At 35.5% G+C, this 15,080-nt stretch overlaps 1 protein-coding gene across 1 annotated transcript; it reads right to left on the bottom strand.

Moving 5' to 3' along the window:
* Positions 1-1,219: 1,219 nt before the first annotated feature.
* Positions 1,220-11,993, bottom strand: LOC132545260 (NADH dehydrogenase [ubiquinone] 1 alpha subcomplex subunit 10, mitochondrial-like). Its single transcript, XM_060208934.1, has 8 exons — positions 11,365-11,993; positions 10,707-10,793; positions 9,734-9,855; positions 8,339-8,427; positions 7,421-7,475; positions 6,369-6,481; positions 3,170-3,293; positions 1,220-1,510 (listed from the first exon to the last, which is right to left on the bottom strand). The coding sequence occupies exons 1-8, from the start codon at positions 11,903-11,905 to the stop codon at positions 1,457-1,459; spliced, it is 1,185 nt and encodes a 394-aa protein (XP_060064917.1). The 5' UTR covers positions 11,906-11,993; the 3' UTR covers positions 1,220-1,456.
* Between the last annotated feature and the right edge of the window lie 3,087 nt (positions 11,994-15,080).

Genomic DNA, 15,080 nt, shown 5'->3' on the forward strand with positions numbered 1-15,080 from the left:
GCTCTTTGTTTCCAGAGTGGCGAAAGCCATTTGGGGAAAGAACTTTGCCAATAGTTCTTCTTGGCGACTCAGCGTATCCTTTGAACAACATATCTACCATTACAGAAACTCAGTCTACTTTCAACTATCGTTTAAGTAGAGCACGAATGACCATTGAAAATTCGTTTGCTCGTTTGAAAGGCGTCATATTTACAGACATATTATTCCCGCCGAAGTACACACAACCATAACAACGCTTAAAATAGAGACTGATGCAATACACACGACAAAATACTTACATAAGTAAATTTGCTGCGTGTTCATACGACAAAATTTGTCTCAAAGATGACTTTTGTGAAACGTGTAAATCCGTTGAGTTTTTTTTGTATGGGGGGGGTGGGGGGGGGAGGTACATGTAGTCCGACATTATTTAGTTTCCATTTGTATCTTTTCTAACTTTCTTTTATTTCAATACATTATATCGACTTATCCCAGTATTATTGTGTCGTTATTTTCCTTCAAAATAGGCTCAAAATGCAGGAAATGGAGCCCCTCCCCAAAGCTTCGCGCCTTTGGCGCTGCCAAATTTTTGCCCCCCCCCCCAACTTTAGATCCTGGCTACGCCAATGCACACGGGAGCAAATAATTTGCGACAAAATGTATGCAAAAGTTAATTTGCACCTAATCCTGACCAGGTGCAAGTTTACTCAACTGTGCAGAATTTGCATATGAGCGAATCAGTTCATACGACAAAAAATTGCACATGTAAGTAAATTTACATATGTGTAAAATAAACTGAGGTATGCAAATCGCGTCGTATGAATGGGGTTTAAGACTCATGACATAGATTTATTACAGGACAATTATACAGACTTTGTTGGTATTCCTGCAGAGCCTCAATAGTCCTGAGTGGGCTGGTAACCAGACACATGTGACTGCTCATAGAATACAAAACTTTAATTCTGTGATGACTTTTCAAAATTTGTGTTGCTCTAATATCATATATTTACCTGGGGGTTGAAATTTCATGGTTTTTGTTGGCACTTGATTTCATGGATTGACTTTGTTCACAAAATCCATTAGTACCATTATCCAACTTTTACTTGTTAATCACTTGGTTAACATATAAATTAGTTGAATTCAGTATCTACCAATTCAACAAAAAATAAAATCCCCCAGGAAAAGGAATGATTTTAAAGTATCTGATATTTTTTGAGTAACTTGTCACAAATACAACACATATCAATCCATAACAGATTTATTACAAACCAATTCTATTTCAAATTCCACAAAATAATTCTTTCATATATACATCCATTCACACCACTATGATAAGTTTACTCCAAATGGCTGTCAAAGTTAATCTGTTTCAGCAAGATGTAACTTTAGTATTTATTCTATAAACACTTCCTGTAATGATAAAGATTACTCTTTCTCCTCCAGTGGTTTCATTTTCCCTTTCTAAGACAAAACGACCTTAGTACTTCTGGGTTTTTGGGTCGTAGTAGTGTTCATATTTATGTCCTGCATGCTGAAATATAAAATAAGAAAGTCTTTGTAACAAAGTTTAAGTATTAAAAAAACACACTTTTTTTAAAAAAGAAAAAGTTAACTTTAATATTTATTCAAATTTATATGAATCTCACTTGTTGGCCTGGTTGGAAGTGTGGGATGGGTCTTACTGTAGGAGGAAAGCTGAGTACAGGAGGAAAACCAGCATGGTCCAGTAAGTGATCCCATACCCAAGGCAAACCAATGTGGTCTGCAGGTCACCCCATCCTTTTTCAAGTCCATTCCAGGATTCGAACCCATGAAAGTGGGTCAATGTCATTAACAAAGTTTCTGGCCCTTCATCCTAGCATGCTTCAGGCTTAATATCATCACCCATGGCCTTTTGGTTATTGAGGAGAAGTTATTTAAAGATTTTAACATATTTGGTCCCTGTGACCTTTCAAGCAGACCAAGGTCATTCCTATTAATTTGGGATCAAATCAATTTTTTAAATATCAGAAATGATTCCCCACTCTCCATAATATATAAGACTAAATTGGCCTGAAATACAATCAAGTATTAAGAAAGATTTGCATTTTCAATCAAAACCTGTCTAGCTTCCCTATTTGGGGCCCGCCCTAGGGCCCGCCCCCCTGTCCCTCTGAATTAAATAAATTTTCTGAAGTTCAGAAATAGCTCTCCGCTCTCCATGATGTTTCAGACCAAATTTGGTTGAAAACCATTCAAGCATTAAAAAGGAGAAATGTTTTGAAGCAACACGTTGTCTTACTTTCACTTTGGGGGGTCCCGCCCCAAAATCCCTAGGGGTCGATACAAAATTTCTGAATTAAAGATATTATTCCCCATCCTTAATGATGTTTCAGACCAAATTTGATTGAAATCTATTCAAGCATTAAAAAGGAGTAGTACAAAGGAGGAGTAGGGTTTTAAATACTCTAATAACCTACCTCTTTCAGGCCCTGTCCCTAGACCCCTAGGGGTCAAATCAAAATTTAAATCCAAAAAATGATTAACTTCATCCAAGGATGCATCAGACCAAATTTGGTTGAAGTCCATCCAGGTATGAAAGAGGAGTAGGGTTTTAAAGAAAAATCACCTCGGTTCACTCCCTTAGTCTAATTTGTTGTGAAATATGTGTACAGGTATATAACACTAAACATGCTTGTGTCATGTGCTGTCGGGGCTAGTGGCCCAATATACACCTGTGTCACGGTATGAGATCAAAAGAATGTCAGCAGGTTGGTCAAGTGTAACTTGCACCTGAAGGTAGTTTGTGGATTGATGTAGGTTATGTGTCTCCCTATTTTCCATTTTACGACAATATCCTTAGTCATGATAATAGAGAAATGTATAAGGACTTGAAGAAAGACACTAATTAATGAAATGTGTAAGGATTAGATAGTTCACTGATATACTAATTATCTTTGTTTTAACAGTGTTGAACTTGTGATGTAACAGATGTGGACTACCCATATTTAAGTGATCGCTGACGAGTCAAAAGTGTGCACTTCAGATAAATCACAATATTTTATAACTTAATATAGCAAAACAATAAGGGTACACTTTAAATTCAGTTGACAGTATGACCAAAATTCAGATGACTATACAACTCTAAATGAAATTAACAAAACAACTCTAAGTTCAGTTGACAGCAAGGTTCTAAATGTTTTTTACTTACCTCGTTAATTATGGTTTCTACTTCTACAATTTCGTCTGCATCATAATTGAGTTCTGATATATCTGTAGGAGTAACAATTTCCTCAAACATCTTGTCCCAGAACCACTGATAATTCTTTCCATACCTATAAAAGGAAGTGAGACTAATTATCATCACATGATTTAAATACCTACTATAAAACTGCATCATTTTGTAGGGGATTTAGTTTTTGTTGGAATTTATGAGTACTCTTTAGCCACAAATTAATATGTTCACAAAACGATAAGACCAGTATAAGTAGCTTTATTGAGCTATATTTATCTGTGAATGATGTCGTCACCAAATAGCTTTTTTTTTTAAAAAAAAAAACACAAAATTTAATCCTATGAACCTGGCCTGCTGGTAATTAATGATTTTTTTTTGCTGCCAAGATTCTTTCTGCTGCCTCAATCATGATAATGTTCTGATGATGATGTACAAAATATATGGATCCTGTTTTGAATAAAAACATCCATAAAAATATGTTTGTTATAAAACATGTGATATGATGCTCTTATCACTCTGTGGTAGACTGAACATTCAGCTTTTGACATCAAATCTTCATTGAGTCAGTCACCAAAGAGAGAGATATATCCATTGGAGAGTGAGAATTATTGTCAATTTACAATTTGTGATCAGTCCAATAAAACATCTTTTCCTTCAGTTGAATGTAGAAAAGATAAACAGAATCTCATATTTGTTTCCATATCTCATACAAGGGGAATCTCATGTATGACATTTTATTTAAATAGTTTAACATTTTCACAACTATTACATTAAAAAGCAAAAGGAGAGCTAATACCGTAACTCAAGTTCGTGAACTTTCAAGGCATAAAGGAATGAAGAAGAACTTCAAGAGCCTTCTGTCTTATACAAACATAATTATTGTACACAATAATGATGGTAGTTAACAGAAATACTGTATGTGCATGTTTACATTTGATAGGATGTATTTGTGTTTGTGCATGTCTCAGGGCTATTCCAGTAAAACATTTACCTGACACTCAGACTCCAAAATAAATCTGGTCTCTATCCATGGTTCTTATTCCTTCTACACAAATCATCAATTAAATTCATTTGGTGATATCCCTAAACAAAATCTGGAGTCTTGGGTTGGGAGAGATGGAAATAGCCTTAATCAAATAAATGTATTTTGGTAATGTATTCAATAAAATGTGAGTTACTTCCCTTGTTAAATTTGTATTTCATTTTTAATGTCTCTAAAATCTATTCACCTATTTACTACCTGGTTCTACTATTCTAACCACCCATGGAAAGAACTCTAATACATTGTAGGCTTGCTTTTTATTTGATTTACTTGACTGTTCCAGCAACTCCTGGCAATAGATTTGTTTACAGTTTAACAAATCCTTGCAATAGGTTTATTCACAGTTTAGCAAATCCTGGCTAATAGGTTTATCCAGTTTAACACAGACAAAAGTTACAATTAGAATTCAACCACACATTGAAATGATTCAAGATTTTATTAACATTTTTCCCGTAATAATGTGGACATAATTCCAAAAATCATTCCAAATAAAGCTTAAGTCTTAAGATATCTAGCCCATAAATAGAAATCTATATACTTTTCCTGACTGATATGGTGATATCGGCTATGGAGGTCATATTTTACTTTGATAACATGACATATTGAATTAATGGCAGCCATCATGAATATCATTTTCCCTTAAAACACCCTGCACTCACCATTCACAGAAAACTTACTTAGAACAGGACAAGAAAATTTTACAGATGAAGCCCGAAAGGAATAGTTCGGGTAAGCTTAACAAGAGAGACAAGGGGCTTAACAAGAGGGACAAGGGCCTTAACAGTTGCCTAAGTTAAAACGCTTCATGTGATATGTCACAGATAAGTAAGGATTACTTTAACATCATTACACACCTAATACAAATTTAAACTGTGCAAAACATTAACTGCTGTCTCAAGCTAAGGCTTTTAACCAGGTTTTAATTAAAAGAAATTACACTCAAAAATCTAATTTCCTATATAAAATCTTCCATTCCTCAACAGTAGAACATTTTTGAAATTTCAGTTCATTTAACCTATCTTTTGTCACACCCACGAGCCCCTAGCGATTAGAACAGGTCAATATGTGCATCCTATGCAGGGTTTTCCAAAAGAGCCGGTCGCCGGCCAATTTGACCGGCTACTTTGATCATTTGGCCGCCTACACCAATCCAGTTCCGTAATAATGTTCCGTACATGACTACACGTACACGGCAGGCCAGCCTCCTACTTTCACTACACAGCATACTACTAATAAAATTATGGAAAACCCAGCTATGTCATCTTATAATAATAATTCTAACCTAGAAAAGAAAATAAAATAAATTATGCTCAAACGAGTAACTTTCCTATACAAACCTACAGTAAATTTTACCCCCTCCCTGAGGATAAACGTGAGATCCTTGCGCCATGAAATTTAGTTTTGGTAAAGCACCGTACGACACTTCCATCCATGAAGAGTATTTGGTTCTACTTTATCTGGGTATTGAGAAGAACATTTTTGAAAGTTCAACAAATTTGACCCATTTTGACCATGCCCATCTGCCCCTAGGGGTCAGCCAAGGTCAATATGTGCAGCTCATCAAACTGTCTGCTTATTCTAATATTTCTTATCATGTTCTAAAAGAAAATGAAAAAAAATGTTAAAAATGTCCTATAATTTTTTTTTTATAAAATTTTCCTTTATTAACTACAGTGAGTTTTACCCCCTCCCCAGGGAGGAAATGTGAGACCCTGGGGTCATGATATTTACAAATTTGGTCAAGCATCTGAAGGCCTTTTTCATACATGAAGAGTATTTGATTCTACCATACCTGGGATTTGAAATGAAAATTTTCAAAGTTTCAATCAATCTAACCCTTTTTAACCCTGCACCTCAGGCCCTTTGGAGTTGGGTACCATACAATTTACAATTCTGGCGCGCCTTTGGCCAGGGAAGGTTTTTATAAGAATTGTTTCATTGAAATTGGTTCAGGAGTTTTCCAGAAGAAGTCGAAAATGTTTATGACTCTGGGCAAAAAGGCAATCGTAATAGGTCACCCTGAAACTTTGTCTCGGGTGATCCAAAAAGAATTAAAAAGGATACATTTGCTTTAGGATTGGGTTAGGGCTGTGGTAGCTATGGTGAATCAGAAGTCATTCAAAGTTTACTCACTCGTAGCGGAGGACACTCATATCAACACCTGCTGGTGGTTCCCATTCCATAAACTTGGTGTCTTCATTCACTTTTGGCCCATCCAAACTGGTCTCATTCAGATCTTCAATGATCTACCAATAAAAAAGGGCAAAGCTTATAATGATAAAAATAGCAATATCATCAGATTTACCAATCAAGAGGCCAAACGGCATTAAAAATTAAAAAACAGAAATGGGTTCATTAGAAATACACCACTTGTACACCAATTGCATTCAAAGTTGTTACATCCTATTAATTTGTAACCAATTTCCACGACAAACAGTTTCTGAGACTCAACTCTACACGTCTTTTTTCCCCATGAAATATCATAATTATCAGACTTTCGATTTTTTTACAGGTTTTTGGAAACCTTGTCAGGCTTCATCCTAGGAACCTATAAGCCAAATACCATGCTTCTGCACATTTTGGTTAGTCATCAGAAGTTGTTTTGAGGTTTTAACAAATTTTCACCTCTGTGACCATGAATATGGGCTAAGTCATTTCTTTCCAAAACTTTGTCGGGTTTCATCCTAGGAACCTATAAGCCAAATACCATGCTTCTGCACATTTTGGTTAGTCATCAGAAGTTGTTTTGAGGTTTTAACAAATTTTCACCTCTGTGACCATGAATATGGGCTAAGTCATTTCTTTCCAAAACTTTGTCGGGTTTCATCCTAGGAAACTATAAGCCAAATACCAAGCTTCTGCGCTGTTTGGTTAGTTGGAAGAAGTCATTTGAAGCAATCAACAAATTTGACCAAATGACCTTGATGATGTGGTTGTGTATCCCTAACAGTGTAAATATATATAGGAGAGCATTTGAAATTGGGAGTCTTGAACTTCACTAATTTTGGAGGTTAAGTACCCTCATTTTGAAGTAACAGTTGTTGCAGTGTGACTGTACACTTATGATCACCACAAAAATAACACGACCAATGAATTTGAAGGTCAAACATTTTCTGGGTTACTGTATATCGGTATGCAAGTACACTTGAGAGATCAAAGGTCAATATGTACAGAGTTATACTTACCAACTCATAGTTCAGTGGACTTGTCATGTCATAGGTTTTCATCTCAGACAGTTCCCTGTCATGATAAAAAGCATTGATTTTATAAATTATGTAGCTTATATGTGATTTTACTGTCAACATATTCAGATTCAAATTAAAGCTCCACTCCCATACAATTGTGTGTTTCTTAATGTCATGAGTACTATTTCCTGGGGATGAGGGAATGCTGTGAGAGCTGTCTGAGGACAGTGTAAAGACAGATTGTGGACAGTGTGGAAATTGTGTAAGAACATTTGAGGATGGTAAGGGAACAGTCTGAGGACAATTAAGACAATACCAGGATAGCATGAGGGCAGTGTGATGATAATGTGACCATGGTGGAAATGACAGTGTGAGGATAATGTGACCATGGTGGAAATGACAGTGTGAGGATAATGTGACCAGTGTGGAAATGACAGTGTGAGGATAATGTGACCAGTGTGGAAATGACAGTGTGAAGATAATGTGACCAGTGTGGAAATGACAGTGTGAGGATAATGTGACCAGTGTGGAAATGACAGTGTGAGGATAATGTGACCAGTGTGGAAATGACAGTGTGAGGATAATGTGACCATGGTGGAAATGACAGTGTGAGGATAATGTGACCATGGTGGAAATGACAGTGTGAGGAGGATGTGACCATGGTGGAAATGACAGTGTGAGGATAATGTGACCAGTGTGGAAATGACAGTGTGATGACAATGTGACCATTGTGAGAAATGACAGTGTGAGGATAATGTGACCACAGAGGAATTGTTGAAACACTATACAATTTTTCAGATGACATTTTGTGACTTTGAAGTTTGCGAGTATAGCTGTGACAGAAGATCATAAGATTGAATGGCTGCATGAGATAAATGAAGGTCTGTAAGACAGGTGAGTATTTAGGATTGTACCTACCTAAACTGAGGAAAGACATCAGCTTGGTAGGTGTCCTCTACATCACGGAGAAACTTTTCTGTCAGAATTGTGCTGTTCACTTCCCAGGGCTGAAGACAAGAAATTTTTTCATATGACAAGCCTGTTTAATATAAATTTACAGGGTTGGCAATGCAGAGTATGACAAAGAAATTAATTTCATGAGATGTGTTTATGTAAATAAGCTTTCTAAAAATAGATACCACCACTGTTCAGCAGTCATAAAGCTCAGTGATATCTAAATTCTCTTATGAAGTTCTTTGGATTACATTGTTTTAATCTAAACTGTTTATATATTATATATGACCCAGAGAAGAAGTTTCTCTGCTTCTGTCAGCCATTTGTTTTTCTACAAATATTTTTCAAAATCACAAGAGCATAACTAAGGAGGAAGGTGAACCTATAAATGACGAAGTATTAGAAAGATCCTCAAGTCCTTATAGCAATAACAAACTTTCATTAACAAAATCCTATATGGCGACCTGTTAGCCATTTTGCTTTTATGATCAGTCTAAAAGTAGAAAAAAGAGTATCAGTGGAACTGATAAATGCTCCCCTAAAACAAGTTCGCATGACAAATCTTAACAAAGGGCAATGATGCTGTAATTAAGGGGTTGCTGGCCATAAATTTGGTATACTGCATATTCTCCTTCATATGACCAATATTTACAACAAATTAATGCTCCTAGTTTTAATGCAAGCAAAGCTATGCTCATGACACAAAATTTTAACAAAGGGCAATAATTCTGTACTTATGGAGTTGCAGGCCCTGAACACTGCCATCTTAGTATGATTAATACATCCACCAAGTTTCAATTACAGGGTTTTCCATAATTTTGTTAGTAGTAGGCTGTGTAGTGAAAGTAGGAGGCTGGCCTGCCGTGTACGTGTTGTCGTGTACGGAACATTATTACGGAACTGGATTGGTGTAGGTGGCCAAATGATCAAAGTAGCCGGTCAAATTGGCCAGCGACCGGCTCTTATGGAAAACCCTGGATAACCTACCGTAAATGCAAGCAAAGTTATGGAATTTAGCAAAGGCAATAACTATTATTATGAGGTTGAAGGACCTGAATTTGGTACATTGCACATCACATTAGTATGACCAATGCATACACCAAGTTTCATCATCTTTGCTTAAATGTGGGCAAACAGACAAAGCAGCGATTCTATGTCCCATTTAAATTTTGCAGGAGCATAAAAATGGACAACTAGGGATGAAAGGAAACCTACATATAAAATGAAATTTGAGTAAGATCAGTCCAGTACTTCTTGATTTATGACACACAAAATGATGTGTTTCTCAACAACATGAGAGAACAATACGAGACTCTAATTTTATATTTTAAATCGACATTAAGTCTTGGATAATCTTACTCTTCCTCTCTTCTTGATCTGTTCCATGCAGTATGATGTAGGAGCATCAAGGTAAACAAACATATGTGGACTGATGAGCTCCACCTGTGTGTTGTAGTAGACACGTAGATAATGCTGGAAACCTGCAATCAAAATGATCAAGAGGTAAGAGATGAGAGCTACAAAAAAGTTATTACATTTGTATTTTACACCAATCAGAAATAAGTAATGCTTGATTTAGTTGTTTGAAGTTTACACTGATAGTATCTCAGACCTAAATTTGATTTTATTTAAATTGAAATTCCTTTAAAGACAATTTGTATCTATATCTCTAGCTAGGTAATGCATATTTGTCCTTTCCTTTCGAGACAAATAACCTTGAACTCTATTTTCCACCCTTTAGAAGAAAGATAAATATCTTCATAATTCTTTCCTAGAAAATAATTCACATATTTCTTTTTTTTTTTTCTTTCTGTTAGGATTATTTCCCTATGAACAGGTGAGGTCTCCTTGTAGTAGCTGAACAACATATATGAGGTTTTTCACATGCCATCCAGGCCAATTATGGTTAAGTGTCTTGCCCATGGACACAATAACATCAGGACAGACCGATCAGTTTCCTGAGAAAATAAACCATCACGGCAAGGGAGCATCAAACTACAAACTTTAAATCTTCATCTGATATTATGTTGGCCAACACTCTAGATGATAAATCTAACAGCTAGTTTTGACAGCAAACCTTTGAATGCAACCTTATGATATTTCCATCAATGAAACTATATATATTTATAGTTACTTAAGGACATTTACTGTGTGGTTTTACGAATATCAACATTTTCATTGGCATTTGATTTAAAAAATCTGCTCATGAAATGCACTTGTAGACAATCCGTATAATTTTATCTAATCATCACTTTATCGATATATGAACTGGTAGATTCAGGGGGTTCAAAATATAACAATCACAAAAGAATCCTGATTTTACAGAACTTACCTTTGGGAGTCAGCACTCCACTCTTCCTCAATGCTTTGGCAAAGACCAGGTCACTGAAAACACTTCTGATCATAACGACTCCCTGACCTGTTGAAATCATTAATAAACAATAAATCAAATATCGGTAAACAGTAAATGCAAGCATGCTCTTGAGAACATGTTCATGTACTGACAATAATATTGCCCATTTGACTACTCTTGACAACCCATTTTATCACTCTTGATAACTCCTTTCACCATTCTTTATAACTCATTTATCTACACTTGATATACCATCTGACCATTATTGATACCCTGTTAATCCACTCTTGATAACCCGTTTTACCTCTCTTTGTTTTCCAGTATTTCCTACAGAACAATTTTCAGAAAGATAATCCACAGCTGAATCACATCAAGTTGTTACAAATGATAGAATACATCAGATGTTTCACACATACATCATCTGCTTATCCTATCATTTCTAATTATCATAGAATGAACCCTTGTTACTGAATTGAAATTTAAAAGAGCATGTTCCATCAGCTGACTACCCGAGTCTGTATACGTATTTAAAACAATCATATGTACAAGCTGTAATCAAAACTGATTCGCTCCTTTTATAACAATAAGCTACTATTTCTGCAAATTTGAATCAACTTTCCCTTTTTGTGAATATTACCTGTATTCCATATATGGCTCACTGCTTCTCGGTATCTTTCAAATTTTCCCTTGTACAGTTCTAGTTGGGTTCTAAGGAAATGGTGAGCATCCTTGGGATTCTTGCTCGAATACAACATTTCCATGTCCCAGTATTTTATCTTATCTGTGACTTGCTCATTTGTTTCTCTGATGTCAAACCCTCGATCAGTAAAGAAATATTCTTCTTCTTTGTATTCGGGAATGAATTTCATACCGAACTCTTTAGCGATTGTTCTTCCAAACTCTTCTTTCTCAATTCCAATATTTCCTTCTACAACTATCAGCTTGGAGTTTTCATCTAATCTGTTGACTGTTTTATTTGTGAAAACCTGAGGGAACCTGATTGGTTTGCTTTCATATGGATGTGGTGTCATTCGCGGAGGCCGACTGGCATATTCTGGGTCGGTGATGGAAACAAGACTCGCCGCCGGTACATGTGATTTGAATAAGCCATTGACGGGGCCTACCTTCCGCTTCAAACACGGAACTATGTTCCTATTTGCCCAGAGAAGGATCCGCATTTTGCTAAACCTGCAATAAGAACACGATACCACAGATCACGGTACCTTTCGATACCCTAGTATTCCATTTTCGACGTCCTTCAACACCGGAACAAAACGTACAGCGCTATTGTGGACTTGTGTGAATGACACAAACTACGGAGACCAAAGAACGACTACTCTATATTTTTCCTGCAAATGATATCCTGCTAGACCCTCTATTTAGTTGAGTCGGTGTTTGGCATTAATTGCAGCAGCATATTCCCCCCATTCATTTTCCCTGATAATTATTGCTTTGTATGTTGCAATAGGACAAAACCCTCACTACCAATAAATAAATAAATAAATAAATAAATAAATAAATAAATAAATAAATAAATAAAACATGTGTATGTGTTGTTTTTGCTTAAGTTGGGACCAAGAAAATAATGATATTTTGCTAAACTTACCTAATTCGAAGTGTAATTACACATCCGTTTGCAATAAAACTGAATGGGAAGAGGAGGAATATCGTATGACAATTTCATGATTATATCATATTAATCCAAATGTCACTTGAAGATAATAAATAAATAAATAAATAAATAAATAAATAAATAAATAAATAGGCACATTATGAATATTCGCGATCTCGTTCCGCGCTCAACTAAATATTAATATTCCCCAGGACAGGATACCGTACACTATAAACATTTTGACTGCAGTATTTCAGAATAAACCATCGAACCAAGACAAAGGGTCACCGAAACTCTTTAAAAATTTCAAATGTTAAACGGATTGGATTCTCTAGCATTTTAAAGGCTGATGTAAACAAAAAAAACATTTATCTTAGCCTAGAATAAATGCATAAAAATTAAACATTTTAATTTTCTTAAATAAAAGGTTTTGTTTTCATACCATTAAAATTTTAATTGTCTTTACAAGTAGACTTTTGGGGCCGATTTGGAGTTTGCTTCTGTGTTAATATCGAAAGATTTCCCGAGTTATGCAACTGTTTCCAATAAAACGAACAGCAGCAGTTATATTCTGATGGATTTCTTCAAATGGAGCGTATCAGCATGTAATTGGTCAGTTTTTTCTACAGGAACCAATCAAATTACTTCGCTTGTGCCATGAAATTGCGAGGGTACAGAGAAAGAAAGTGGTCGTAAAACCTGAAGTATCGAGGATGCTCCTAATCAGAAATGCCGTTTTAAGATTTTTAGAGATAATGAAAGGTATCAGGTTGATACATGGTCCAGGCTATTCGATATGGATATTCAGTTTCTTTTTTACATAAAATATATCTTATATCTCTTGACCTGTTATTACCTTCGGTAAACAGCTATCCTCTTTTGCCATTTTGAATTCACAGATCAGAAATTTCCTTTAAGCAATGTTTTTCATTAAACTTTTTCTGTACAGCTTTCCCAGTCACTACAAGAACATGTAGTGGATATACACAATAGGTTAAAGCCAAACATGTATAGCTGAATAAAGATGCTTCTCAAAGAAGAGTAATAGGATTTTTTCTTTGGTACAAATACCATAGTAACGTTTTCTCATGGACAATTATTAGTATATATTTTTTCTCCCAAAAGTACAACTAAAACAATTAGAATCTACATATCTAATACAGATGATCTACATATATGATAATGTTAATATGTAAAAGTGAGTTCTCCAACTCCCACTTTGGTCAACCACTCACTTGGTACGTGTTTTAGGTGCACTTCTTTTGTATCGACGTGCACCATGAAAGATTGCACACATACACACACACGCACACCCTCACACACACCCTCACACACACACACACACACACACACACACACACACACACACACACACACACACACACACACACACACACACACACACACACACACACACACACACACACACACACACACACACACACACACACACACACACATGCGTGTGTGTGTGTCTTTATGGAAAAATTGAAAAAAAAAAAAAACTGCTTCACAAATCGAGAATATTATGAAACATTTGAAAAAACAGCTGAAATTTCTGACCGCCTACAAGTATATTACATGCGCAGGGTGATAATTATGTTGACTCGTCACCTCTTAAAACTATTATGAGGTCATCAATATAACTAATAAAACCTGATAAATATGTCGTGTTAGGAATTCCAACATTATTTCTATAAATTACACGTCATCCGGCTCTCCTGTGTGTACAGGTGATCTAAGGAACAGTCTTCATAAGCTGAACTAAGTTGTAGTATAACTTTGTTCCTAAAATCAAGTTCCATTGCATCAATCGTGTATTCTTTGTAAAAAGAAATATATTCAGAGTTTTAATATCTATTATCATGGGTTTCTCAATTCTCTGACTTGGAATGATTGACAGATTTTAAGAGAGATGTCACGGGCCAGATAATTGTTTTTTGATCAATATAAATAAAACTCGCATTCAACATATGAAGAATATTCTAATAATTTATCCATTAACATTTGTGGTTAATATAGCCATTATTTGATTTGATTATTCATGCTCATCCATAACCACAGATATTCAGATAATATATTGATACAGAATTCACGTATACAGTGTACAAACATGTCATGTATATATATTGTACCGTACTGTAAATATACCCTGAAATGAATGTCCCAGTTTTAAGATGTTAAAGAGCACAACATTTTTTTTTTCTGTAACATTCTGTTTGATTTTTTTTTCTTGCTTTTTCTCTCTCTTCTTATTTTCTCAGATGACCAATTTTAGAAATGTAGAAAAAAAATGTTGCTCAAAGTAATCGGGTTAAACATTTGCGATACAGATAATGGAAACTAACCTGTTTAGAAAAAAAACAATCATTTTAATTAGAGTTACTTCCCTTCATGCATGATTCAGGAGCCACGCCCCTTTTTACATAGCTAGAACACATTACGATTTAACCTGCAAGTATTCTTTTTATAGTTGTTTGATATTCCACTCAGTTTTTCTTTCGGTTAGGAATAATGTTAACGTTACTGGATGTAGCATGTAGCATAGTCGGGATTTACGGTTTTCTTAAACAACCAATCGGAACCAGACGATTCACAGTACACGTATAGATTTTATAGCTTTCGAAATGCCCCGTGTATGGTACGGCGGACATCAAAGTAATGTTAGATGAGGAAAAATGTCTTTCCAATTCGAGCCCAAAATCAGAATAAAGGGAAAAGGTTAGGCGGGGAAAGGAAAA

This window comes from Ylistrum balloti, unplaced genomic scaffold (assembly GCF_031769215.1).
Source record: "Ylistrum balloti isolate Yb309-2 unplaced genomic scaffold, AGI_CSIRO_Ybal_v1 Utg369836, whole genome shotgun sequence".
Classification (NCBI taxonomy): Eukaryota; Metazoa; Mollusca; class Bivalvia; order Pectinida; family Pectinidae; genus Ylistrum; species Ylistrum balloti.